Source organism: Agelaius tricolor, unplaced genomic scaffold (assembly GCF_023055355.1).
Source record: "Agelaius tricolor isolate 1412-34295 unplaced genomic scaffold, bAgeTri1.0.p SCAF_109, whole genome shotgun sequence".
NCBI lineage: Eukaryota > Metazoa > Chordata > Aves > Passeriformes > Icteridae > Agelaius > Agelaius tricolor.
The window spans coordinates 20,675-47,703 of record NW_027269369.1 but is presented as its reverse complement, the minus strand read 5'-3'; the positions used below and the strand labels follow the sequence as shown (position 1 = coordinate 47,703).

At 64.1% G+C, this 27,029-nt stretch overlaps 2 protein-coding genes across 2 annotated transcripts in view; both read right to left on the bottom strand.

Moving 5' to 3' along the window:
• The window catches only part of KDM5C (lysine demethylase 5C), a 57,008-nt gene extending 53,223 nt beyond the window's left edge, over positions 1-3,785 (bottom strand). The window contains exons 1-3 of the mRNA XM_071419455.1: positions 3,547-3,785; positions 3,160-3,490; positions 184-261 (exon numbers count right to left, since the gene is read on the bottom strand). Of these exons, the coding sequence (XP_071275556.1) occupies positions 184-261; positions 3,160-3,490; positions 3,547-3,785 (648 nt within the window). The remainder of the gene's footprint in view (positions 1-183; positions 262-3,159; positions 3,491-3,546) is intronic.
• Positions 3,786-6,736: 2,951 nt separating this feature from the next.
• The window catches only part of LOC139586224 (IQ motif and SEC7 domain-containing protein 2-like), a 39,921-nt gene continuing 19,628 nt past the window's right edge, over positions 6,737-27,029 (bottom strand). Inside the window, 18 exon segments of the mRNA XM_071419454.1 lie at positions 6,737-7,416; positions 7,418-8,272; positions 8,274-8,318; positions 9,099-9,142; positions 10,066-10,233; positions 12,642-12,803; positions 13,746-13,845; positions 13,927-14,052; positions 16,168-16,307; positions 17,997-18,163; positions 19,115-19,237; positions 19,868-20,029; positions 22,355-22,458; positions 22,509-22,654; positions 22,657-23,200; positions 24,020-24,490; positions 25,957-26,193; positions 26,195-26,234. Coding sequence (XP_071275555.1) covers positions 7,057-7,416; positions 7,418-8,272; positions 8,274-8,318; positions 9,099-9,142; positions 10,066-10,233; positions 12,642-12,803; positions 13,746-13,845; positions 13,927-14,052; positions 16,168-16,307; positions 17,997-18,163; positions 19,115-19,237; positions 19,868-20,029; positions 22,355-22,458; positions 22,509-22,654; positions 22,657-23,200; positions 24,020-24,490; positions 25,957-26,193; positions 26,195-26,234 — 3,994 coding nt within the window. The 3' untranslated portion in view covers positions 6,737-7,056.

Sequence of the window (27,029 nt, the reverse complement as noted above, 5' to 3'; positions counted from 1 at the left end):
AATCAGCCAAATCAGCCCCAAAATCAGTCCCCAAAATCAGCCAAATCAGCCCCAAAATCAGCCCCAAAATCACCCAAATCAGCCCCAAATCAGCCCCAAAATCAGCCCCAAAATCAGCCCCAAAATCAGCCCCCAAATCAGCCCCAAAATCAGCCCCCAAAATCAGCCCCCCTCCTCACTCACCTCCAGCTCGTTGAGCCTCTGGATGCGGGGGGTGAACCTGAAGTTGTCGACCTCGACAGCAAACGGGGGCTGCCAGTCCTGGGGGGGGCAAGGGAGGGGTCAGGGATGGACAGACGGACACAGAGACAGTGGGGAGGGGGGGGGAGCAGCCATGGAACCCCCCCAGCCCACAGAGACAGTGGGGAGGGGGGGGGAGCAGCCATGGAACCCCCCCAGCCCAGGGGGGTACGGACAGGGCAGCCCTGGGAGCTCCACGGGGGAAAAGGGGAGTAAAGGCCAGGTTTGGGGGGATAAAGGCAAATTTGGGGGGAATAAAGCCCAAGTTTGGGGGGGGATAAACTCCAAATTCAGAGGGGATAAACCTCAAATTTGAAGGGAATAAACCCCATATTCGGAGGGAATAGAGCCCAAATTCGGGGGGAATAAAGCCCAAATGCAGGGGGAATAAACCCCAATTACAGAGGGAATAAACCCCAAATTCAGGGGGAAAAACCCCAATTTCAGAGGGAAAAACCCCAATTTCAGAGGGAAAAACCCCCAATTTCAGAGGGGATAAACCCCAAATTCAGGGGGGATAAATGCCAAATTTAGGGGGAATAAATCCCAAATTTGGGGGGAAGAGACCCCAAATTCAGGGGGAATAAACCCCAAATTTGAAGGGAATAAACCCCAAATTCAGGGGGAATAAACTCCAAATTCAGGGGGAATAACCCCAAATTTGGGAGGAATAAACCCCAAATTCAGGGGGGATAAACCCCAAATTTGAAGGGAATAAACCCCAATTTCAGGTGGAATAAACCCCAAATTCAGAGGGAAAAACCCCAATTTCAGGGGGGATAAACCCCAAATTTGGGAGGGTCAGCAGCCATGGCCCCCCCAGTCCTGTACGGGCAAGGAAGAATTTGGGGGGCACAGAGAACACAGAGCCCAAATTTGGGGGGGCAAATTTGGGACACACAGTTCAAATTTGGGGGGCACAGAGAATACAGAGCCCAAATTTGGGGGGCACAGAGAACACAGAGCCCAAATTGGGGGGGCATAGCCCAAATTTGGGGGGCACAGAGAACACAAAGCCCAAATTTGGGACACACAGCCCGAATTTGGGGGGCACAGAGAACACACAGCCCAAATTTGGGGGGCACAGCCTAAATTTGGGGGGGGGGGGGCACAGAGAACACACAGGCAAAATTAAGGGGGCAAATTTAGGGGGGGCATAGCCCAAATTTGGGGGGCAAATCTGGGACACACAGCCCAAATTTTGGGGGGCAGGGGGGGTCAGCAGCCACATTCATCCCAGTCTTGCACAGGCAAGGAGAAATTTGGGGGCGGTACAGAGAACACAGAGGCAAAATTAAGGGGGCAAATTTGGGGGGGCATAGCCCAAATTTGGGGGGGCATAGTCCAAATTTGGGGGGCAAATCTGGGGCACACAGCCCAAATTTGGGGGACGGGATGGGGGGGTCAGCACCCACAGGAAGCTCAGCCCTGGTGGAGCCTGGGGTGAAACCGGGGGGTTCCCATCCCAAACTCGAGGCTCCCCCGGTGTCTCCCCCACCTCGGGCCACCCCCCTCGGGGTGGGGACGGGGACACCGGGGGGGGACACCGGGGGGGAACGGGGACACCGGGGGGGACACCGGGGGTGCCCCGCGGGGCCGGTGACGCCAGCACGGCCCGGCCCGGCCCTCCCGGAAGCTTCTCCCTCACGGAGCAGGGGGGACCGGCTCAGCCCAGCCTCTGTGCCCCCCCCGCATCCACCAGGACCCCCCCAAACCGGCCAGGGTGACAAAGGGACCCCCCCCCAGCCCCCCCAAAACACGAAACACGCCGGGAAATGGGGAAGGTGGAGGGGGGGGGGGGGGCGCAGCGCGGGTCGGTGGGGATTGGGGGGGGGCAGGCGGCGGATGAACCCCAACCCCCCCCCCCCACACTCAGTGCCCACCCCCGGTTCTCCCCGGTGCCCCGGGGGTCGCTGGGCGAGCCGGGAGCCCCCCCCGGAGCGGCCGGACCCCCCCGCGGCCGCAGACAAAGGCTCGGCGCTGGCGCCATATTGGCCCTGGCACTGTTGTTGTTGTGAGGCCGCGGGGGGGGGGGGGACACCGGGACCCCCCCCCGGGGACACCCCCGGGTCTCCCCCCGGAGATGAAGAGGGGGGGTGGTGTGGTGTGGGGGGGGGGCTCTGAACCCCCTCCCCCACCACCAGGTTTGGGCTGTGCGGGACCCCCCAAAATCCGCCCCAAAATCCGGGACCCCCCCCCATATCTGGGGAAACCCACACGCCCCCCCCCCCCACGCCGAGGTTATTCCTAAATGGGGGAGGGGGCATTTACCCCCCCCCCCGCCCCCCTCCCCACATTTGGGTCACCCCTCCCCCCCCCCCCAAACCCATAACTGCCCCCCCCCCCCCCCCCCCCCCGGGGTATTTCCCCTCCCCTCCCCCCCGAGAATGCAGCAGGAGCATTGAGGATTAATTACCCTTAATTACCCCCGCTGGTGGGGTCATTATCCCCCCCTAAATTAGAAATTACTCTGAGGGGGAGGGAGAATTAAACCCCTAAATTAGAAATTACTCTGGGGGGGAGGGGGAATTAAACCCCTAAATTAGAAATTACCCCGGGGGGGGAGGAGAAGAATTAATCCCCCCCCCCTCAAGTGAGAACGTGCCACCCCCATGGGGGCAATCAATCCCACCACAAAATAACCCCGTTAAACTAAAGAAATCCAATTATACCCCAAAAATAGAAAATATCCATTCCTCCCCCCGGGAAATAAACACACAAAAGGGGGAATGGGGGCGATTCCCACCGCCCCAAAATTCACAAATGACCCCACCAAGGGGACAACTCTGTCCTGGGGGAGGGGGGCACCGACCCCGACCCCACACCCGAGGGACGCCGGGGAGGACCCGAGCCCCCCCTGGGCCCCCAGAGCGAGGGGATCCCCAATTCCCCCCCACCGGAACCCCCCAAAATACTCACGGCCGGGGGTCGGATTTTGCAGATTCCGCTTTTCTCGGCGATCGGGCGGATCTTGGCGATGTAACCCAGGGGGTCGCTGAACTCGGCCCAGCTGGGCTCGAACACGGGACACTCCGGGGGAGGCAAAAAGTCCTCGGGGGGCTCCGGTTCTGCCGCCAACCACGGCGACCCCCACTCCCCGCGCGGCTCCGGGCCGGCCCCGCCGCCGCGGGGACCCCCGAGGGGCCGCCGGGCCTTGTCCTCGGCTCCGGGCCGCTCCCCGCCGCGGGCCCCGCGCTCCTCGGGGCTTTGCGGGGGCTCCGCTCCTCGCCCGGGGGGCGCCCCCCGGCTCCTTTACCGGGTCCCCCCCCGCCCTTAGCCCGCGGTTCGGCCCCGGTCCGGGGGGGCCGCGGGGCGTTCGCGGCCTTCTCGTCCCCCGCCGCTTTGGGGGGCGCGGCCGCCGGCCGGGGGGGCCCCGCGTCCCCCGAGGGCTCCGGGCCCCCCCACTCCGCGCCGCGGCCCCGCTTGGGCTCCTCGTCCCCGTCGGGCGGCGGCGGCGGCGGGGGTGCCCACGGCGGGGACCCCCCCGGGCCGGGCCCCCACTCGGGCCAGCCGCCCCCTGCGCGCTGCTGCTCCCCCTCCTCCATCCCTCGCACCGAGGGGAGCGGGGGGTTCCGGGGCTGCCCGCCGGGACCCCCTCAGGGGGGCCATGGAGGCCCCCGCCGCCCCCGCGCCGCCCCCTCACAGGCCGCGGGCCGCCCCCCCCCGCCCCGAGCCGCGGGGAAAGGGGGGTCAAGACAGCGCCCGCGAGCTCCGCCGACCCGCCGGCCCCTCCGCGGCCCCTGCGCCGCCTCTCCGGCCCGTCCAGCCCCGCCGCCCCGCGCTCCGCCCGCCTCACAGCCCAGGCCTGCCCGGTCCCCCCGGCCGGGCCGCCGCCGCCATCTTGGATCCTCCTCCTCCTGCCGCCCGCCCCCCGCCCGCGCGCACGCGCGCACTGCGCAGGCGCGGCCGCGCACGCCGCCCCGGGCGGTGCTCTGAGTCCCGCGTGTCCTTCCGCCGCGGGACCGGAACGGGCGCGGAGCGCCGCCACAGCGCCGCGACCCGCCGGCGAGGACGGCAACAGCGAGAGGGCAGAACGGCACCGGAGCCTCCCTGCCGCGGCCTGGGTGGCAGGAGGCGGTGTGGCGGGATGAGGGACGGAGAAATAGTCCTCAGTCTCCGCCCCGTCCGCAGCGGAGGGATCCACGGCACCGCTCGCCTCCGCGGCTGGGTCAGCGGTGGGGCCGGGACTTGTTGTGCACGTTTAAAGGGACGCACGGCGCATGCGCGCCCGGCGGCCTCGGGGAGGGCGGGGCCACGCGGAGAGGCGGGGTTTGTTGAGGCCACGCCCCCTGATGGCCACGCCTCTCCACCCCTCCACGCCCTCCTCGAGACCCCCATGGACCCTATAGACCCCTATGGACTCTCATGGATCCTATAGACCCCTATCGACCCCCAGGGACCCTCATGGATCCTATAGACCCCTATGGACCCTATTGACCCCTATGGTCCCCCAGGGACCTTTAAGGAGCTTAGAGAGCCCATGGACCCTATAGACCCCTATGGACCCCCAGAGACCTTCATGGATCCCATAGAGCCCCTATGGACTCTATAGACCCCTATGGATCCTATTGAGCCCCAGGGACCCTCATGGGCCCTATAGACCCCTATGGAGCCCCAGGGACCCTTATGGACCCTATAGACCCCTATGGAGCCCCAGGGACCCTTATGGACCCTATAGACCCCTATGGACTCCCAGAGACCCCCATGGATCCTATGGAGCCCCATGGACCCTATAGACCCATACAGACCCCCTGGGACTCTCATCGACCCTATAGACCCCTATAGACTCCCCAGGATCCCCAGGGACCTTAATGGATCCTGTAGAACCCTATATAGACTCCCAGGACCCCTTTGGAGTCCCCCACTGACCCCTATGGACTCCCAGGACCCCCATGGACCCCTATAGACCCCCACCCCTATGGAACCCCCTGGACCCCACAGGACCCCTGTATCTCCTATGGTCCTGCAGCCCCTAAGGACCCCCAGGACCTTTATAAACCCTGCGGCCCCTATAGCCCCCAGGACCCCTATAACCCAAAGGACCCCTGGAACCCACAGGACCTCTATAGCCACCATGACCCCTATAGCCCCCTATAGCCCCCAGGACCCCTATAACCCAAAGGACCCCTGGAACCCACAGGACCTCTATAGCCACCATGACCCCTATAGCCCCCAGGACCCCTATAGCCCCCATAGCTCCTATAGCCCCCACAGACCCTATAGCTCCCAAGACCCCCAAGACCCCTATAACCCCCATAGCCTCCATGGCCCCCATAATCCCCTATAACCCCCCAAAACCCCCACAGCCCCATGATCCCTATAGTCCCCATAGCCCCTATGTCCCCCAGGACCCCTATAGCCCCCCATAACCCCCACAGTCCCATGATCCCTATAGCCCCCATAACCTGCGGGACCCCTATAGCCCCCATAGCCCCCATAACCCCCAGGATCCCCATAGCCCCCATAGGCTCCATAACCCCCAGGACCCCTGTAGCCCCCCAGAACCCCCACAGCCCCAGGATCCCTATAGGCCCCATAGCCCCTATAATCCCCTATAGCTCCCCATAACCCCCACAGCCTGATGATCCCTATAGCCCCTATAGCCCCCAGGACCCCTGCAGCCCCCATCGCCCCTATAACCCCCATAGGCTGTATAACCACCAGGACCCTTATAGCCCCCTAGAACCCCCACAATCCCTATTACATCCCCTATACCTCCTGGACCCCTTCAATCCCCCTGCCCCCCCATCCCCTATAGCCCCTACAGGCGTATCCACCCCCCCATCCCCTATAGCCGTGTTCCCCCCCATCCCCTATAGCCCCTATAGGCGTATCCACCCCTCCCATCCCCTATAGGCATGTGTCCCTCCCATCCCCTATAGCCCCTATAGCCGTGTCCCCCCCATCTCCTATAGCCCCTATAGCCGTGTCCCCCCCCATCCCCTATAGCCCCTATAGCCGTGTCCCCTCCCATCCCCTATAGGCGTGTCCCCCCCATCCCCTATACACGTGTCCCCCCCCCATCCCCTATAGCCCCCATAGGCATGTTCCCCCCACCATCCCCTATAGCCCCCATAGGCGTGTCCCCCCAATCCCCTACAGCCCCTATAGCCGTGTCCCTCCCCCATCCCCTATAGCCCCTATAGCCGTGTCCCCCCCATCCCCTATAGCCGTGTCCCCCCCCCCATCCCCTATAGCCCCTATAGACGTGTCCCCCTCCATCCCCTTTAGCCCCCATAGGCGTGTCCCCTCCCCATCCCCTATAGCCCCTATAGGCGTCTGTCCCCCTTTCCGTCTCTTGTAGCCCCCTGCCCCCCCCATCCCCTATAGCCCCTATAGCCGTGTCCCCCCCCCATCCCCTATAGCCCCTATAGCCGTGTCCCTCCCCATCCCCTATAGCCCCTATAGCCGTGTCCCCCCATCCCCTATAGCCGTGTCCCCCCCCATCCCCTATAGCCCCCATAGCCGTGTCCCCCCCCCCAAAGAAGCGCTGGCGGGCGGGGCCGGCCGGTCCGTTTATGAAGCATCAAATATACAGTCTCGTCTCTTATATACAGGGCCCGGCGCGGGCGCATGCGGGTGCCTGGGGGGCTCCCCGGGGGGGCCCGGCCGCCTGGGACACCCCCCCCAAAACCCAAAAACCCCAAAACCCCCGGGGGGACCCCAGGCGGCCGGGGGGGGGGCGGGGGGAGGAGGGGGGGAGGGGAGGTTAAAGTGCCGTGTGACATTCAGCCTGAGCTGGGAACGGGGGGGAGGAGGGGGGGATTTTGGGGGGGGGGGGGGGGGGCAGCATCGCCGCCGGACCCCCGGGATGGTTTAGAGGGGGGGGGGGGGTTGGGCAGAGACCCCTCCCTCCTTTCCTCGCTCCCGGTGGGGTGGGGGGGGCGGGAGCAGCCAAACACGAGCCACGTGCAGGTTTTGGTTTTTTGGGGGGGTTTTTTTGGGGGGACATGGAGGGATTGGGGGGGGGGGGTTACAAAAATAACCACCGCGTCCAGCAGGCCGGGGGCGGCGGCGGAGGGGGCGGGGGGGGGGGGCGCTCAGACCACCGTGCTGATGCGGTTCCCCCCCTTGGGTTTGGGGGGGCCCTGGCCGGCCTGGGCCAGGGGCGAGGTGGGGGCCGGCGGGCGAGTGGGGGCTGAGGGGGGTGTGGGGCGATGGGGGGGGCAGGGGGGGGGTAGGAAGGGTGGGGGGGGATGGGCGAGTGGGGGGGGCGCGTGGGGGTGGTGGTGATGGTGGTGATGGTGGTGATGGGCGACCGGGGGCGGCGGCGCCGCGCCCCCCCCGCCGCCCCCCTCCCCGCAGAGCCCCCCCGGCCGGGCCCCCCCCCCACCCCGCCGCCACCCCCGAACACGAAGTGCTTGGCGGGGGCGGGGGGCGGCGGGGGGTGGTGGTGCGGGGGGGGGCCCGGGGGGGTACGCGTGGGACAGCCCGTGGTGCGCGGGCGCGGGGCTGTACAGGGGCAGCGGCGACAGCGGCTGCCGGGGGGCGCCGGGGGGAGCCCCCCCCCTTTTGCCGGGCCGGTGCAGCGTGTAATGGGGGTGCGGGGGGGGGAAGCCGCCGCCGGGGGGGGCCGTGCTGCTGGGGGGGCGCCGATAACGGCGGGGTGGGCCCGCCGTGGAAGCGCGGGGGGGCCCCGGCGGCGATGGCCGGCAGCGGCGGGGGGGGGCGCGGGGCGGCTGGGGGGCGGCGGCTGCTGCGGGTACGGGGGCGGCGGCGGAGGGCCCGGGCCGCCCCCCGCGCCCGCAGAGCCCCCCCCGGGCCCGTGGCAGTACTGGGCGTGCAGCGCCTGCAGCTTGGAGGGGCCCTCGGGGGGCGCGGCGGCCGCCGGAGGGTGGTGGTGGTGATGCGAGGAAGACGCCGAGGATGAGGAGGCCGAGGCCGAAGCGGGACCCCCCGCGCCTGGGGGGGGCCCGGCGGGGCCTTTCCCGCGGCGGCTGCCGAAGAGCGAGCCCAGGAAGGACGAGGAGTTGGAGACCGGGCGGGCCGGGGGTTTGTAGCCCCCGCCCTCGGGAGCGGCCCCCGGCCCGCCCGGGCCCCCCCCGCGCCTGCGGCCGGGGGCTGCTGATGATGGAGCCCTGAAAGGGGGCGGGGTCAGCACGGCGAAAGCCACGCCCCCCGCTCACTAGCCGTGGATTTGGCGCCTCCCATCGGTAGGGTCAGCCCCGCCCATTCCGTGTGAAAGCCACGCCTCCCGAATCTAGCCCCGCCCCCAAGGCAAAATTGAGCTGCCATTGGTGGAGGAGAGCAGCCATCACTGGTTGGCCCCACCCCCAGAACGTGCAGAAGCCCCGCCCCATCCATCCAGGTCACGCCCCCTTTCAAAATGAGGCGTGGTTTGTCATCCGGGGGCGGGGCTAAAGTGGGCGGGGTTTGGGTGTGGCATTGGGGTGGCATTCAGGGGTGGCGGTCAGAGGGTGACAGTCAGGGGGTGTCACAGTCAGGGGGTGTCACACTCAGGGGGTGACAGGGGTGTGGCATTGGGGGTGTGGCACTCGGGGTGACACTCAGGGTGTGGCATTGGGGTGTGGCATTGGGGGTGTGGCACTCAGGGTGTGGCATTGGGGGTGTGACATTCAGGGGTGGCACTGGGATGCACTTGGGTGTGACAGGGGTGTGACATTTTGGGGTGACATTTGGGGTGGCACTCAGGGATGTCCCATTCACGGGGTGGCACTCAGGGGTGTGACAGGGGTGTGACATTCAGGGGTGGCACTCAGGGGCGTGACAGGAGTGTCCCATTCAGGGGGTGGCACTCAGGGGTGTGACAGGGGTGTGACATTCAGGGGTGGCACTCGGGGGTGTGACAGGGGTGTCCCATTCAGGGGTGGCCCTCGGGGGTGTCCCTGTCCCCTCACCTCGATGGTGCTGTCCAGGGACCCCACGCTGTTCCGCCGGCCCCCGCTTGCCTGGGGGGGGGGGAACAGTGAGGGGAGACCCCCAGGGCACCCCAAATCCCTCAGGAGATCCCAAATCCCCCCAGGAGACCCCAAATCCCTCAGGGCACCCCAAATCCTCCAGGACACCCCACAGGAACCTCAAAGTGTCCCAGAAACCCCAAATCCCTCAGGGCACCCCAGACCCCTCCATGGACACCCCAAACCCCCCAGAGGATCCCAAACTCCCCCCGTGGAGACCCCAAACTCCCTCCCAGCCCCTCCCAGTGCCCTCCCAGTCCCCCCAGCCCCTTCCGACCGCTCCCAGTCCCTCCCAGTCCATCCCAGTCCCTCCCAATCCCCCTCCCAGTGGCTCCCAGTGCTCCCAGTCTCACCCAATCCCTCTCAATCCCCCTCCCAGTCCCTCTCCCACTCCGTCCCAGTCCCCCCCAATGGCTCCCAGTGCCTCCCAGTCCGTCCCAGTGCTCCCCAGAGCCTCCCAGTGGCTCCCAGTCCCTCTCCCAGTCCCTCCCAGTCTCACACAATCCCTCTCAATCCCCCTCCCAGTCCATCCCAGTGCCCCCAGTGCCCCCCAGTGGCTCCCAGTGGCTCCCAGTCCCTCTCCCAGTCCCTCTCCCAGTCCGTCCCAGTCCCTCTCCCAGTCCATCCCAGTCTGTCCCAGTGCTCCCAGTCCCTCCCAGTCCCTCTCAATCCCTCTCCCAGCCCTTCCCAGTGCCTCCCAGTCCCTCTCCCAGTCCGTCCCAGTCCCTCTCCCAGTCCCTCTCCCAGTCCATCCCAGTCCCTCTCCCAGTCCCTGTCCCAGTCTGTCCCAGTGCTCCCAGTCCCTCTCCCAGTGCTCCCAGTCCCTCTCCCAGTCCCTCTCCCAGTCCATCCCAGTCCCTCTCCCAGTCCCTGTCCCAGTCTGTCCCAGTGCTCCCAGTGCTCCCAGTCTCACCGCTGTCGGACAGGTCCCTCAGGGAGCTGCTCAGCGCGCTCCGTTTGAGCCCCTCGGCCCCGAACGCCTCCTCCAGGGAGCTGCGGCTGAGCCCGTTCAGCGCCTCCCGGGGCGGCCCCGCGCCGCGCGGCCCCGCCACGCCCTTCTGCTTCTCCAGTTCCGCTGGGGGATGGCACCAGTGACACCAGTGACACACCAGTGACACCAGTGACACACCCCAGTAACCACCAATGAGCCCCCAGTAACCACCAATGAGCCCCCAGTGCCCCCAATGCCCCGCGGCCCCGCCACGCCCTTCTGCTTCTCCAGTTCCGCTGGGGGATGGCACCAGTGACACCAGTGACACACCAGTAACCACCCAGTGACCACCCAGTAACACCAGTGACCCCCCAGTGACACCAGTGACACCCCAGTAACCACCCAGTGACACCCCAGTTACACCAGTGACCCCCAATGTCCCCAATGCCCCGCGCCCCGCGGCCCCGCCACGCCCTTCTGCTTCTCCAGTTCCGCTGGGGGACACCGGTGACACCAGTGACACCAGTGACACACCAGTGACCCCCCAGTGACACCAGTGACACCCCAATAACCACCCAGTAACACCAGTGACACCCCAGTGACGGCCCCACCACGCCCTTCTGCTTCTCCAGTTCCGCTGGGGGACACACCAGTGACACCAGTGACACCCCCCGGTGACACCAGTGACACCCCAGTAACACCAGTGACCCCCAATGTCCCCAATGCCCCGCGCCCTGCAGCCCCGCCACGCCCTTCTGCTTCTCCAGTTCCGCTGGGGGGACACACCAGTGACACCAGTGACACCAGTGACACCCCCCAGTGACACCAGTGACACCCCAGTAACCACCAATAACCCCCCAGTGTCCCCAATGCCCCGCGCCGCGAGGCCCCGCCACGCCCTTCTGCTTCTCCAGTTCCGCTGGGGGGACACCGGTGACACCAGTGACACACCAGTGACCACCAGTGACACCAGGGACCCCCCAGTCAGACCAGTGACACCGGTGACCTCCCAGTCTCCCTCCCAGTACTCCCAGTGCCCCTCCCAGTGCTCCCAGTGCCCATTTTCATGCTCCCAGTGTCCCTCCCAGTGTTCCCAGTACTCTGTGTCCCTCCCAGTGCCCCACCCACCACTCCCAGTGCTCCCAGTCTCCCTCCCACCACTCCCAGTGCCCCTCCCAGTGCTCCCAGTGCCTCTCCCAATGCTCCCAGTGTCCCTCCCAGTGTTCCCAGTACTCCCAGTGTCCCTCCCAGTGCCCCTCCCAGTGCTCCCAGTAACCTCCCAGTGCTCCCAGTGCCCATTTTGATGTTCCCAGTGCCCCACCCAGCACTCCCAGTGCTCCCAGTGTCCTTCCCAGCACTCCCAGTGCTCCCAGTGTCCTTCCCAGCACTCCCAGTGCTCCCGGTCTCCCTCCCACCACTCCCAGTGCCCCTCCCAGTGCTCCCAGTGCCCATTTTGATGTTCCCAGTGCTCCCAGTGCTCCCAGTGCTCCCAGTGCTCCCAGTGCCCCAGCAGCGCTTCCAGTGTCCATTTTCATGCTCCCAGTGCCTCTCCCAATGCTCCCAGTGTCCCTCCCAGTGTTCCCAGTACTCTCAGTGTCCCTCCCAGTGCCCCTCCCAGTGCTCCCAGTAACCTCCCAGTAACGGCCCAGTGCCCTCCCAGTGACTGACCAGTGCTCCCAGTAACCTCCCAGCACTCCCAGTGCCCATTTTGATGTTCCCAGTGCCCCTCCCAGTGCCTCCAGTGCCTCTCCCACCACTCCCAGTGCCCCACCCAGCACTCCCAGTGCCCATTTTGATGTTCCCAGTGCTCCCAGTGCTTCCAGTGCTCCCAGTACTCCCAGTGTCCCTCCCCAGTGCCCCTCCCAATGCTCCCAGTGCCCCAGCAGCGCTCCCAGTGCCCATTTTCATGCTCCCAGTGCTCCCAGTGCTCCCAGTGCCCCTCCCAGTGCTCCCAGTGCTCCCAGTGCCCCTCCCACCACTCCCAGTGCCCTCCCAGTGCCCCTCCCAGTGCTCCCAGTGCCCATTTTGATGTTCCCAGTGCCCCTCCCAGTGCCTCCAGTGCCTCTCCCAATGCTCCCAGCGCCCCACCCAGCACTCCCAGTGCTCCCAGTGTCCCTCCCAGCACTCCCAGTGCCCCTCCCAGCGCTCCCAGTGCCCATTTTCATTCTTCCAGTGCCCCACCCAGCACTCCCAGTGCCCCTCCCAGTGCCTCCAGTGCCTCTCCCAATGCTCCCAGTGCCCCTCCCAGTGTTCCCAGTGCTCCCAGTGCCCCTCCCAGCACTCCCAGCGCTCCCAGTGCCCATTTTCATGCTCCCAGTGCCCCTCCCAGTGCTCCCAGTGCCTCTCCCACCACTCCCAGTGCCCCTCCCAGTGCTCCCAGTGTCCCTCCCAGCGCTCCCAGTGCCCATTTTCATGCTCCCAGTGCTCCCAGTGCCCGTTTTCATGCTCCCAGTGCCCCTCCCAGCACTCCCAGTGCCCTCCCAGTGCTCCCAGTGCCCCTCCCAGCACTCCCAGTGCCCTCCCAGCACTCCCAGTGCCCCAGCAGCGCTCACCCTCCACCCGGTACTTCTCCATCTCCTGCACCTCGGCCACGGACTCTCGGAGGTCGCTGGCGAAGCGCAGCCGGTCCTGGGGGCTCGGGGCGTTGAACACGATCAGCACCTTGCGCTCGCCCCCCGGCGCCGCCGACAGCAGCTTGATCCCAAACTGGTAATCTGGGGAGAAATGGGGGTCAGAGACACCCAGCTTGATCCCAAACTGGTAATCTGGGGAGAAATGGGGGTCAGGGACACCCAGCTTGATCCCAAACTGGTAATCTGGGGAAAATGGGGGTGAGGGACACCACCATGGGGTCAGGGACACCCCCATGGGGTCAGGGACACCCCCACAGTGTCACCAACCCCAGCTTGATCCCAAACTGGTAATCTGGGGGGGAAAGGGGGGTCAGGGACACACCCCCATGGGGACAGGGACACCCCCAAAGGGTCAGGGACACCCCTATAGGGTCAGGGACACCCAGCTTGATCCCAAACTGATAATCTGGGGGGGAAAGGGACGGGGGGGGGGGCACAGCAGGAGGTCCCAGAGGGTCCTATAGGGTCCCATGGGGTTCTTTGGGGTGCTGTGGGGTTTCTTGGGGTGCTGTAGGGTCCCATGGGGTTCTTTGGGGTGCTGCAGGGTTCTTTGGGGTGCTGTAGGGTTCTTTGAGATCCTGTAGGGCTCTTTTGGGGTCCTATAGGGTCCCGTGGGGTTCTGTGGGGTGCTGTAGGGTTCTTTGGGGTGCTGTGGGGTCCCGTGGGGTCCCATGGGGTGCTGTGGGGTTTTTTGGGGTGCTGCGGGGTTCTTTGAGATCCTGTAGGGCTCTTTTGGGGTCCTGTAGGGTCCTGTGGGGTTCTTTGGGGTGCTGTGGGGTCCTGTGGGGTTCTTTGGGGTGCTGTGGGTTTTTTTGGGGTGCTGTAGGGTCCCGTGGGGTTCTTTGGGGTGCTGTGGGGTCCCGTGCGGTTCTTTGGGGTGCCGCAGGGTTTTTTGGGGTGCTGCGGGGTCCCACAGAGTTCTTTGGGGTGCTGCAGGGTTCTGTGGGGTGCTGTAGGGTCCCATGGGGTGCTGTAGCGTTTTTTGGGGTGCTGCGGGGTCCCACAGAGTTCTTTGGGGCTCACAGGCGTTCTGGAAGAGCTGCATGTGCATCTCCACCAGCGGGAAGCTCTGCCGGAAGCTGTAGGTCACCAGGATCTTCTTCTTCTGGAAGATCTTCGTCACCTGCCGAGGCCAGGGCGTCACCAGGGACCCCGACCCTGGGACCCCCCCGACCCCGGGACCCCCCCGGGACCCCCCGCTCACCACCAGGAGGTCGTTGAAGAGGAAAACCTCGCGCTGGTGCAGCCCCAGGCGCTGGGGCCGGTTGGGGTCGGGCACCTCGTAGAGTTGGCAGCAGCAGACCAGGCGGCGGTGGGGCAGGGACAGCACCTGGGGACAGCCACAGTGGGCAGGGGGGGTCACAGCTGGGACAGTGGGACACGGACCCACGGACACCCCAGAGCCACCCCGGGGTGGGGATGGGGGCATTGGAGCTTCAGCGGGGGCACACGGAGCGTGGCGCCATTGGGTCAGCTGGAATGTCACACGTGGGGCACTGCAAGGGTCACCCCGAATGTACCATGTGGGTCAGCCCAAATGTACCATGTGGGTCACCCCAAGTGTCACAGCTGGGGCGCTGCAAGGGTCACCCCCAATGTCCCATGTGGGTCACCCCAAATGTCCCATGTGGGTCACTTCAAGGGTCACCCCAAATGTCCCACAAGGGTCACCCCAACTGTCCCATGTGACATCTTAACTTCAAGGGTCACCCTGAATGTCCTACATGGGTCACTCCAAATGTCCCACAAGGGTCACCCCAACTGTCCCATGTGACATCTTAACTTCAAGGGTCACCCTGAATGTCCTACATGGGTCACTCCAAATGTCCCACAAGGGTCACCCCAAATGTCCCACATGGGTCACTGCAAGGTCACCCCAACTGTCCTATGTGGTCACTTTGAATGTCCCTCACAGGTCACTCCAAATGTCCCCCACGGGTCACCCCAGATGTCCCACATGGGTCACTTCAAGGGTCACCCCGAATGTCCCATGTGGGTCACCCCAAATGCCCCCCAAAGGTCACCCCAAATGTCCCACATGGGTCACCCCCAAATATCCCATGTGGGTCACCCCAAATGTCCCACGTGGGTCACCCCAAGTGTCACACATGAGTCACTTTGAGTGTCCCCATGGGTCACCCCAAATGTCCGACAAGGGTCACTGCAAGGGTCACCCCAAGTGTCACACATGGGTCACCCTGAATGTCCCACATGGGTCACCCCAAATGTACCATGTGGGTCACCCCAAATGTCTCACGTGGGTCACCCCAAGTGTCCCACATGGGTCACTGCAAGGTCACCCCAAATGTCCCACGTGGGTCACTGCATGGTCACCCCAACTGTCCTATGTGGTCACTTTGAGTGTCCCTCACAGGTCACCCCAAATGTCCCATGTGGGTCACCCCCAAATGTCCCACATGGGCCACCCCAAATGTCCCATGTGGGTCACTGCAAGGTCACCCCAACTGTCCTATGTGGGTCACTTCAATAGTCACCCCAAGTGTCCCTCACAGGTCACCCCGAATGTCCCATGTGACATCTTGACTTCAAGGGTCACCCCAAATGTCCCACCCACATGGGTCACCCCAAATGTCCCATGTGGGTCACCCCAAATGCCCCCCAAAGGTCACCTCGAATGTCCCACATGGGTCACTGCAAGGGTCACCCCGAATGTCCCATGTGACATCTTGACTTCAAGGGTCACCCTGAATGACCCACAAGGGTCACCCCAAATGTCCCACGTGGGTCACCCCAAATGTCCCATGTGGGTCACTTCAAGGGTCACCCCACGTGTCACACATGGGTCACTGCAAGGGTCACCCTGAATGTCCCACATGGGTCACCCCAAATGTCCCACGAGGGTCACCCCAAATGTCCCACATGGGTCACTGCAAGGGTCACCCTCAAATGTCCCACATGGGTCACTTCAAGTGTCACACATGAGTCCCTTCGAGTGTCCCTTACAGGTCACCCCAAATGTCCCATGTGACATCTTGACTTCAAGGGTCACCCCAAATGTCCCACGTGGGTCACTGCAAGGTCACCCCAAATGTCCCACATGGGTCACTTTGAGTGTCCCCCACATGTCCCACATGGGTCCCATACAATGTCCCCCATGGGTCACCTGGATCATCCCCCATGGGTCACCTGGAATTTGTCCTTTGGGCCACCTGGAACATCTCCCCATGGGGTCACCTAGAACATCTCCCCATGGGGTCACCTAGAACCTGTCTCATGGGATCACCTAGAACCTGTCCCGTGGGGCCACCTGCAACATCCCACAGGATCTCCTGGAACATCTCCCATGGGTGGCCTAGAACATCCTCCCCACCGCAGGGTCACCTGGAATGTCTCCTTTGGGTGGCCTAGAACCTGTCCCACGGGGTCACCTGGCCCCGCCCCCATGGGTCACCTGGCCCCGCCCCCTCCCCCCGAGCAGACCCACCGGTTTCTTGCCGACGATCATGCGCTCCACGGCCTGGACCTGGGACACGTGGTCGTCGTTGGTGCGCAGCTCGCGGCTCTGGATGCGCTGGTAGATGCCCACCAGCATGTCCCGGGGGATGTCCTCGCCATTGTCCACCCCTGCGTGACACCCGGCACTGCTCTAGAACCACTCCAGAGCCCACAACACCCAGCCCTGCTCTAGAACCACTCCAGAACCCACAACGACCCCATCCCGCTCTAGAACCACTCCAGAACCCACAACGCCTCCACCCCATGAACCCACAACACCCGGCACTGCTCTAGAACCCAAAACAGAATCCAGCTCCAGAACTCAGCACTAATGGGTGTGTCTGGAACCCAGTGGCATCTGGACCTGCTCTAGAACCCACATCACCCCAGCCCCGCTCTAGAACCACTCCAGAACCCACAGCACCTCCACCCTCACGAGCCCACAACCCCCCACCCTGCTCTAGAACCCAAAAAGTCCAACTCCAGAACTCAGCACTAATGGGTGTGTCTGGAACCCAATGGCATCTGGAGCTGCTCTAGAACCCACATCGCCCCAGCCCTGCTCTAGAACCACTCCAGAACCCACAGCACCTCCACCCTCACGAGCCCACAACAGTCGGTGCTGCTCTAGAACCCAAAACGTCCAACTCCAGAACTCAGCACTAATGGGTGTGCCTGGAACCCAACGGCGTCTGGGCCCGATCTAGAACCCATGACACCCAGCCCGACTCCAGCACCTGTGACACCCAGACCCCTTCTAGAAACCCCAATAGCCAGGTGTGCTCTGGAACCTTTGTCTCCATGACCTGCTCCAGAACCTGCAATACCTGGGCCCACTCTAGAACCTGCACCATCCAGCCCAACTCCAGCACCTGTGATGCCCAGAGCCCTTCTAGAAGCCCCAATACCCAGATGTGATCTAGAACCATTGACACCCTGACCTGCTCCAGAACCCGCAACACCTGAACCCACTCTAGGCCCTGCTACATCTGCTCCCATTCCAGAGCCCTCAACCCTGGACCCGCCCCAGAACCCGGGCCCACTCTGAGCCTACAAACCCAAAACTGAGCCTAAAAAACAAACCTGACCCCAAAAGGGACCCTGAATTTTCCCTTTTTTCCCCCCATTTTCCCAAATTCCCGTGTTTTTCTTAAATTCCAGGAGCAGATAAAGGCCAAGCACAAGGAGGCTGAGCTGTGCCCCTTCCCCACCCCCAAATTCCCTTTTTTCCCCCCCAAATTCCCTTTTTTCCCCCCCAAATTCAGTTTTCCCCCCAAATTTCCATTTCCAATCTAGAACCCACAACACCCATGGCCACCCAGAACACCTGACCCTATTCCAGAACCAACAACTCCTGGGCCAACTCTAGAGCATCCAACACCCAACCCTGCTCTAGAACCCACCACATCCAGCCCTGCTCTAGACCCCCACGTCCGATCTAGAACCCACAACACCCAGATCCATCCTAGAACCCAGAACACCTGACCCTGTTCCAGAACCGACAACTCCTGGGCCAACTCTAGAGCATCCAACACCCAGCCCTGCTCTAGAACCCACCACACCCAGCCCTGCTCTAGACCCCTGGACATACCAGCCCTGCTCTAGCCCGTGTGTCCAATCTAGAACCTGCAACACCCAGCTCCATCCTAGAACCCAGAACACCTGACCCTATTCCAGAACCGACAACTCCTGGGCCAGCTCAAGACCAAACAACACCCAGCCCTGCTCTAGAACCTGGGGCACCCAGCCCTGCTCTAGAGCCCGTGTCCCATCCTGGGGAACACCAGGAGCTGTCAGAGGGCTCTGGCAAGGCCTCACCTCGCAGGTTCTTGATGAAGTCCTCGAGCTTCATCTTGCGCTCGGCCTTGACGCTGGGGCTGTACATGTCGGTGTTGAGGAGGATGATGGCGAAGGCCAGGATGAAGATGGTGTCCGGGTTGCGGAACTGGCGCAGCAGGGCCGCGTTACACACGCAGTAGCGCTGGCTGCGGGGCGGACAACCCCCACGGCCCATGGGGTCACGGTGCCCCACGGCCTCTGCACCCCCTGAGTGTGGGGCAGCACCCCCATGGCTGCAGGGTCACCTAGAACCTGGGCCACCACCCCCATGGCCCCTCTCAATCCATAGGGTCACCTAGAACATGGGCCACCACCCCCATGCTTGATCCATAGGGTCACCTAGAACGTGGGCCACCACCCCCTTGGCCCCTGCTTGACCCACAGGGTCACCTAGAACGTGGGCCACCACCCCCATGGCCCCTCTCAATCCATAGAGTCACCTAGAACGTCACCCTGTGGTCCAGGAGCCACCACCCAGTGTCCTGCCAGCCCACAGGGTCACCTAGAACATCCCCCAATGTCCTGCCAGTCTGTAGGGTCACCTGGAAGAGCCCCAGGTCCCACAGGTGCCACCACCACCCCCATGGCCCCCCTCAATCCATAGGGTCACCTAGAACATGGGCCAGCACCCCCATGGCCCCTCCTTGATCCAAAGTGTCACCTAGAATGTCACCCTGTGGTCCAGGGGCCACCACCCAATGTCCTGCCAGTCTGTAGGGTCACCTAGAATGGTCCCATGTCCCACAGGTGCCACCACCCCCTTGTGTCCCCCCTCAATCCATAGAATGACCTAGAACGCCACCCCATGGTGACCACTGTGTGCTGCTGGTGGCAGGGGCAATGCAGTGGTGACATGGGGACAGGGGACAGGGGACATAGGGACATGGGGACACCATGGGGACATGGGGAAATAGGGACATCATGGGGACATCATGGGGACACGGGGACATGGGGACATCATGGGGACATGGGGACATAGGGACATCATGGGGACATCATGGGGACATCATGGGGACATGGGGACATGGGGACACAGGGACATGGGGACATGGGGACATGAGGACATGGGGACATGGGGACAGGGACCCACCCCTCACCTGAAGGCCTCGATCAGGCGCTCGACCTTCTGCGCCTCCCCCTGCACCCGGATGTGGGACTGGAACTTCCGCAGGGCCTCGTCCAGCTCCATCCCGGAGAAATCCATCTCGTCCACCACGCAGCTGCCGAGACCCCGCGGCCGGGATGGGTCTGGGGGCTGCCCCTGTCCCCGGCCTGTCCCCTCTGTCCCTGGAGTGTCCCCCTGTCCCCAGCATGTCCCCCCCATCCCCAGCGTGTCCCCTCTGTCCCCAGTGTGTCCCCTCCTAACCCCAGGGTGTCCCCCTGTCCCCAGCGTGTCCCCCCTATCCCCAGTGTGTCCTCCCTGTCCCTGGCGTGTCCCCCTGTTCCTGCCGTGTCCCCCCATCCCCATTGTGTCCTCCCCATCCCCAGGGTGTCCCCCTGTCCCCTGTGTTTCCCCCCCATCTCCAAGGTGTCCCCTCCTAACCCCAGCGTGTCCCCTCTGTCCCCAGTGTGTCCCCCCCATCACCAGCGTGTGCCCCCCATCTCCAAGGTGTCCCCCTGTCCCTGGCGTGTCCCCTTTGTCCCCAGTGTGTCCCCTCTGTCCCTGGTGTGACCCCCTGTTCCTGCCGTGTCCCCCCCAGCCCTGGTGTGTCCCCCCTGTCCCCAGGGTGTCCCCCCTGTCCCCGGCGTGTCCCCCCCATCTCCAAGGTGTCCCCCCCCGTCTCCAAGGTGTCCCCCTGTCCCTGGCGTGTCTCCTCTGTCCCCCCCATCTCCAAGGTGTCCCCCCGTACTCGAGGACGTCGCGGTTGAACTGCTTCTGGCGGTTGCCCAGGAACTCGCCGATCATCTGCCGGCTCAGGCCCTTCCGCTCCAGGATGAAGTGGGCCACGCCCACGGGCGTGTCCGACAGGAACCCCCTCTCGATCAGGTACTGGATCCCCTTCTCCGGCTTCCTGTGGGGGGGCGTGGTCAGCCATGGTGGTCAGCCATGGTGGTCAGCCATGGTGGTCAGCCATGGTGGTCAGTGATGGTGGTCAGCCATGGTGGTCAGCCATGGTGGTCAGTGATGGTGGTCAGCCGTGTGGTCAGTCATGGTGGTCCATGTGGTCAGCCATGGTGGTCAGTCATGTGGTCAGCCATGGTGGTCAGCCATGGTGGTCAGCCATGGTGGTCACTCTGGCTGTAGAGTGACCTAGAACGTCACCTGCACCCGGCTCTAGGGCCACCTGGTCACCTATGGGGTCACCTCAGGTGACATCTGCTTCCCTAAAGGGTCACCTGGAACGCTGTCACGTCTTGAGCATTGGGTGACCTGGAATGTCACCATGTGGCCACCTAGAGCTTCACTGTAGGGCTACCTAAAATGGCACTGTAGATCAACCTAGAACATCACCACAGGGTCACCGAGAACACCACCATAGGGTCACCTAGAACATCACCACAGGGTCACCGAGAACACCACCATAGGGTCACCTAGAACATCACCACAGGGTCACCGAGAACACCACCATAGGGTCACCAAGAACATCACCATAGGGTCATCTAGAACATCACCACTGGGCCACCAAGAACATCAGCACTGGGTCACCTAGAACATCACCACAGGGTCACCAAGAACATCACCACTGGGTCACCTAGAACATCACCATAGGGTCACCAAGAACACCACCACTGGGTCACCTAGAACACCACCATAGGGTCACCTAGAACACCACCATAGGGCCACCGAGAACATCACCAAAGGGCCACCGAGAACACCACCATAGGGTCACCTAGAACACCACCATAGGGTCACCTAGAACATCACCACTGGGTCACCAAGAACATCACCACTGGGTCACCTAGAACACCACCATAGGGTCACCAAGAACATCACCAAAGGGTCACCTAGAACACCATCACTGGGTCACCAAGAACATCACCATAGGGTCACTGAGAACATCACCACTGGGTCACCAAGAACATCACCAAAGGGTCACCTAGAACACCATCACTGGGTCACCTAGAACATCATCACTGGGTCACCTAGAACATCACCATAGGGTCACCTAGAACATCATTGTGGGGTTCTACAGGGCCACCTCAAACATCACCCTGTCCTTGGCACCACGGCCACCCTGTCCTTCCCTAGGGCCACCCAGGCCACCTCGCCCTTCTCCAGGGCCACCAACGTCCGCCTGTCCTCGCTGTAGGATAACCTAGAACTTCACCGTAGGGTCACCTAGAACATCATTGTGGGGTTCTACAGGGTCACCTAGAACATCACCCCATCTTTGCTATAGGGTCACCTAGAACATCACCATAGAGTCACCTAGAATGTCATTGTAGGGTTCTCCAGGGTTATCTCAAACATCCTCCCGTCCTTGCTATAGGCTCACCTGGAACGTCACCCTGACCTCACTACAGGGTCACCTAGAACATCCTCCTGTCCTTGCTATAGGGTCACCTGGCACATCACCGTAGGGTCACCTAGAATGTCATTGTGGGGTTCTCCAGGGTCACCTGGAACATCACCCCGTCCTCGCTATAGGGTCACCTGGAACATCATTGTGAGGTTCTACAGGGTCACCTGGAGAACATCACCCTGCCCTCGCTATAGACTCACCTAGAACATCACCATAGGGTCACCTAGAATGTCATTTTGGGGTTCTCCAGGGTCACCTCAAACATCCCCCTGTCCCTCACTATAGGCTCACCTAGAACTTCCCTGTAGGGTCACCTAGAATGTCATTTTGGGGTTCTCCAGGGTCACCTCAAACATTCCCCTGTCCTTGCTATAGGCTCACCTGGAACATCACCCTGCCCTCGCTATAACGTCACCTAGAACTTCACTGTAGGGTCACCTAGAATGTCATTGTGGGGTTCTATGGGGTCACCTAGAACATCACCCCATCCTTGCTACAGGCTCACCTAGAACATCACCCTGACCTCGCTATGGGGTCACCTGGAACATCACTCCATCCTTGCTATAGGGTCACCTGGAAAATCCCCCTGGCCTCACTATAGGCTCACCTAGAACTTCACTCTAGAATGTCATTTTGGGGTTCTCCAGGGTCATCTCAAACATCCCCCCGTCCTTGCTATAGGCTCACCTGGAACATCACCATAGGCTCACCTAGAACATCCCTGTGCCCTCACCACGGCATCACCAACAATCCCACCACACCCTTCCCCTGCTGACCGCGGCAGCGCCGCATGGCCCCGCTGCCGGACCCCCAGACCCCACCCCACGTCCAGCCCAGCTCCCCCCAGCCCCCCAAACCCCCCCAGCCCCTCACTTGTTGAAGAGGTTGAGGCCGATGCGGTACTGGCGCCGCTGCACCACGTCGTTGTTGAGCGCGGGCGAGTCCCAGCTCTGCCGCGGCTCCCGCTGGTACGTGGCCTTGCCGGGGGCCCCGGCGGCGCCGGGGGGCTGCGGGGGGGGCGGTGGGCGGCGGGGGGGGCGGCGGGGGGGGGCCGGCGCAGGCTGTCGCGGGACGAGGAGCCCGAGGAGCAGTTGAGGGTCTCGTTGGAGTTGGAGCTGCTGCCCAGGCTCTCGTTGTCGCCCTCGGAGCCCTCCTCGGCGGCGGGCGGGGGCGGGGGGCCGGGGGGCGGCGGGGGGGGGCCCCTCGGGGTGGAAGCAGCGGTGGGGGGGGGGGCCCGGAGCGGGGTAAGGTGCCCCCGCCCCCGGTGCCCTCGGGCTCGTAGGGGCCGCCGCGGTTGATGGAGCCGCGGTCCGAGCGGTCGCTCAGGTCGGCCGAGCTGTCGCTGGGGGGCTCCACCGTCAGCAGCGGGGGGTGGCCGCCCCCGGCCCCCCGCCCCCGGCACTCCAGGCACGGGGGGCCCCTCCGGGGGGGCTCCTCGGGGCCCCCCCAGCGCTCGGCGGGGCCGGGGGGGTTGGCGGGGGGCGGCGGCGGGGGCGGCGGCGCGGGCGGGGGCGGCGGCCCCGCGGTGTCCGGGGGGGGCTCGGGGCTGGGGGGTCTCTCCGGGGAGCGGGGGGAGCCGGGGAGCCCCTCGTCCAGGTACAGCGTGACGTCACTGGCCGAGGTGGCGGCGCTGTCCCCCGCGGGGGGGTCCGGGGCGCCGGGGGGGACCCCGCGACCCCCCCCCAGCGCCTCATCGATGGACGCGGCCAAGGACTTCACCTGTGGGGACAGGACCCCCCCCGTGAGCCCCCCAGGGGCTCCGGACCCCCCATAATGGCCCCTGTGACCCCCCCTATGATCTCCCCAAGACCCCCAAAGCCCTGTGAACCCCCCCCCCCCATGACCCCTGTGACCCCCATGGTTCTCTTTGTCACCTGTGACCCCCAATGGCCGCCGTAATGTCCATGCTCTTGTGACCCCCTGACCCCTGTGACCTCCCAGGACCCCCATGACCCTCCTGACCCTGTGACCCCCATGACCCCATAACGCCCTATGACCATTTAACCCTCATTCCCATGACCCCTCTGACACCCATGACCCCCAGGAACCCCCTGACCCCATAACCCCCAGGACCCCATGACCTTCCTGATCCCTTAACCCTCAGGACCTCCATAACCCCCCTGACCATATAAACCCCCATGACCGCCATGACCCCCTGACCCCATAACCCCCTTAACCCCTGATCCCATAACCCCCTTAACCCCCCTGACCCCATAACCCCCTTAACCCCTGATCCCATCACCCCATAGCCCCCATCACCCCCATAACCCCCATAATCCCGAGGACCCCCCCTGACCCCACAGTCCCCATAACCCCCATAATCCGCAGGACCCCCCAGGACCCCCATAACCCCCCCATACCCCATAACCCCCAGGACCCCCATTAACCCCCCCATACCCCATAACCCCCAGGACCCCCATGACCCCCCCGACCCCATAACCCCCAGGACCCCCATGACCCCCAGGACCCCATAAACCCCCCCCCGACCCCATAACCCCCATGACCCCCATCACCCCCATAACCCCCCCAGACCCCCACCTGCTGCGCAAACGCCTCCTCCAGGTCGGCGCCTCCTGGCCCGAAATCGGCCGAAGCCGAGAGCTGCCGGGGGGGGCTTCCCGCGCCCCCCACCCCGGAGCCCCCCCCAACCTGGACCCCCTCTCCGGGACCCCCGCCCCCGTCCAGGCCGGCCCGGCAGGACCCCCCGTAACGGGGGGCGCGGCGCGGCCCCCCCAGGACGCCCTCGTCCAGCGAGGCCGGCTTGCCCTGGAAGTAGGGCGGGGGCGGCGGGGGCGGCCCCGGGGCGGGGGCCGGGGGGCCGCGGTCGTACTCCTCGAAGGAGAACTGGAGGCGCAGCCCCGGCAGCGCCAGGCGCCGCGCCCGGCCGCCCTCGCTGCGCAGCCGCTCGAACTTCTGCGCCATGCGGTAGCGCCGGAACGCGGCCTGGATGGTGCGCGCCGCCCGCCGCGAGCGGAAATAGCCGCCGTACTTGCGCTCCAGCATCTCCACCTGAGGGGACACGGGGACGTGGTGGGGACACGGGGACGTGGTGGGGACATGGGGACATGGTGGGGGACACGGGGATGTGGGGACATGGGGACATGGTGGGGGACACGGGGACATGGGGACGTGGCAGGGGATGTGAGGATGCATGGACATGGATGAGGATGGAGACATGGAGGCACGCATGGGGATGTGGGGACATGGGGACAGCCATGGAGACATGGGGATATGGGTGGGGACAGCCATGGGGACACAGGGATGTGGGTGAGGATGTGGGGACACGGGGACAGCAATGGAGACAGCAATGGAGACATGGGGACGTGGGTGGGGACAGCCATGGGGACATGGGGACATGGATGGGGACAGCCATGGGGACACGGGGACATGGGTGAGGATGTGGGGACATGGGGACATGGTGGGGGACACGGGGACATGGGGACGTGGCGGGGGATGTGAGGATGCATGGACATGGATGAGGATGGAAACATGGAGGCATGCATGGGGATGTGGGGACATGGGGACACCAATGGGACATGGGGACATGGGTGAGGATGTGGGGACATGGGGACAGCAATGGAGACATGGGGACATGGGTGAGGACAGCCATGGGGACATGGGGACGTGGGTGGGGACAGCAATGGAGACATGGGGATGTGGGTGGGGACAGCCATGGGGACATGGGGACATGGGTGAGGACAGCCATGGGGACACGGGGACATGGTGGGGTACACAGGGACATGGGGACGTGGATGAGGATGGGGACATGCATGGGGACAGGGATGGGGACATGGGGACATGGTGGGGCACGTGGGGATGTGGGAACATGGATGATGATGTGGGTATGGGGACATGTGTGGGGACACCCATGGAGACAGAGGGACATGGTCAGGGACATGGTCGGGGACATGGGGACATGGGTGGGAACAGCCATGGGGACGTAGCAGGGGATGTGCAGACATGGATGAGGATGGGGACATGGGTGGGGAGGTGGAGACATGGCAGGGGATTTGGGGACATGGAGACATGGGTGGGGATATGGGTGGGGACATGGGGACATGGGGATGTGGATGAGGATGGGGACATGGCGAGGGACATGAGGACATGGCAGGGGATGTGGGGATGTGGGCACATGGATGAGGATGGGGACATGGCGAGGGATGTGTCCACGGTGTCCCAAGGGGTATCCCTAGGGTGTCCCCAGGGGTGTCCCAGGGGTGTCCCCAGGTGTCTCCAGAGGTCCCCAGGTGTCTCCAGGGGTGTCCCCAAGGTATCCTCAGGGTGTCCCCAGGGTGTCCATAGGGCTATCCTCAGGTGTCCCAGGGGTGTCCCCGGGTGTCCCAGGGGTGTCCCCAGGTACTCCCAGGTGTCCCCAGGTACTCCCAGGTGTCCCAGGGGTGTCCCAGGGTACCCCCATGTGTCCCCAGGGGTGTCCCCAAGTGTCCCCAGGGGTACCCCCAGGTGTCCCCAGGTACCTTCTTGTCCTGCAGGTCGGTGGAGAGCTCGTAGCTGTCGCTCAGAGCCTTCGGCCTCTTGCTCTCCTCCTCCTCCTCCTGCTTGCGCAGGGCCACGCTGGCGGGCTGGGGGGGCAGCCGGGGCCAGGCCACGCCCGGGGAGCCGCCCCCGGGGCCCCCCCCGGCCCCCCCCGGGCCTTGGGGCGCCGGCTGGGGGAGGCCCCGGTACGGGGGGGGCCTCCCGGGGCTCTCGGGCACCGGCCCCCCCCCCCTCGCTGCCCGGGGCTTCGCCGTCCACGCTGCGGGGACAGCGCGTCAGCCCCACGCCGGGGACAGCACCGGGACACCCCAGAACGCACGAAACCACCCCAAAATCCACCCCAAAATCCTCCCCAGGACACCCCAGAACTCACAAAACCACCCCAAAATCCCCACCAGGAACCACCAAAACCATCCCAAACCACCCCAGGAACCACCAAAACCACCCCAAACCACCCCAAAACGCACAAAACCACCCCAAAATCCACCCCAGGAACCACCAAAACCACCCCAAACCACCCCAAAACGCACAAAACCACCCCAAAATCCACCCCAATTTCCCCCCACCCCGGGACGCCCCAAACCCTCCCTGGGACCTCCACAGGTGCCCCTGAGACGCCCCCAAAGAGTCTGGAGGCACCAGGGTGGGGACACGGGGACAGACAGACAGACAGACATAGGGACATGGGGACAGAGACACACATGGGCAGGGGGACACGGGGACACGGGGACGGACAGACAGACACAGGGACACAGAGACACGGGGACAGACAGACAGACAGACATGGGGACACGGGGACAGACAGACACAGGGACACAGAGACATGGGGACCGACAGACGTGGGCATGGGGACATGGGGACAGACAGACAGACATAGGGACACGGGGACATGGGGACAAACAGACACAGGGACATGGGGACAGACAAACAGACACAGGGACGTGGGGACAGACAGACAGATACAGGGATATGGGTACATGGGGACAAACAGACACAGGGATATGGGGACAGACAGACACATGGGCATGAGGACACAGGGACAGACAGACAGACA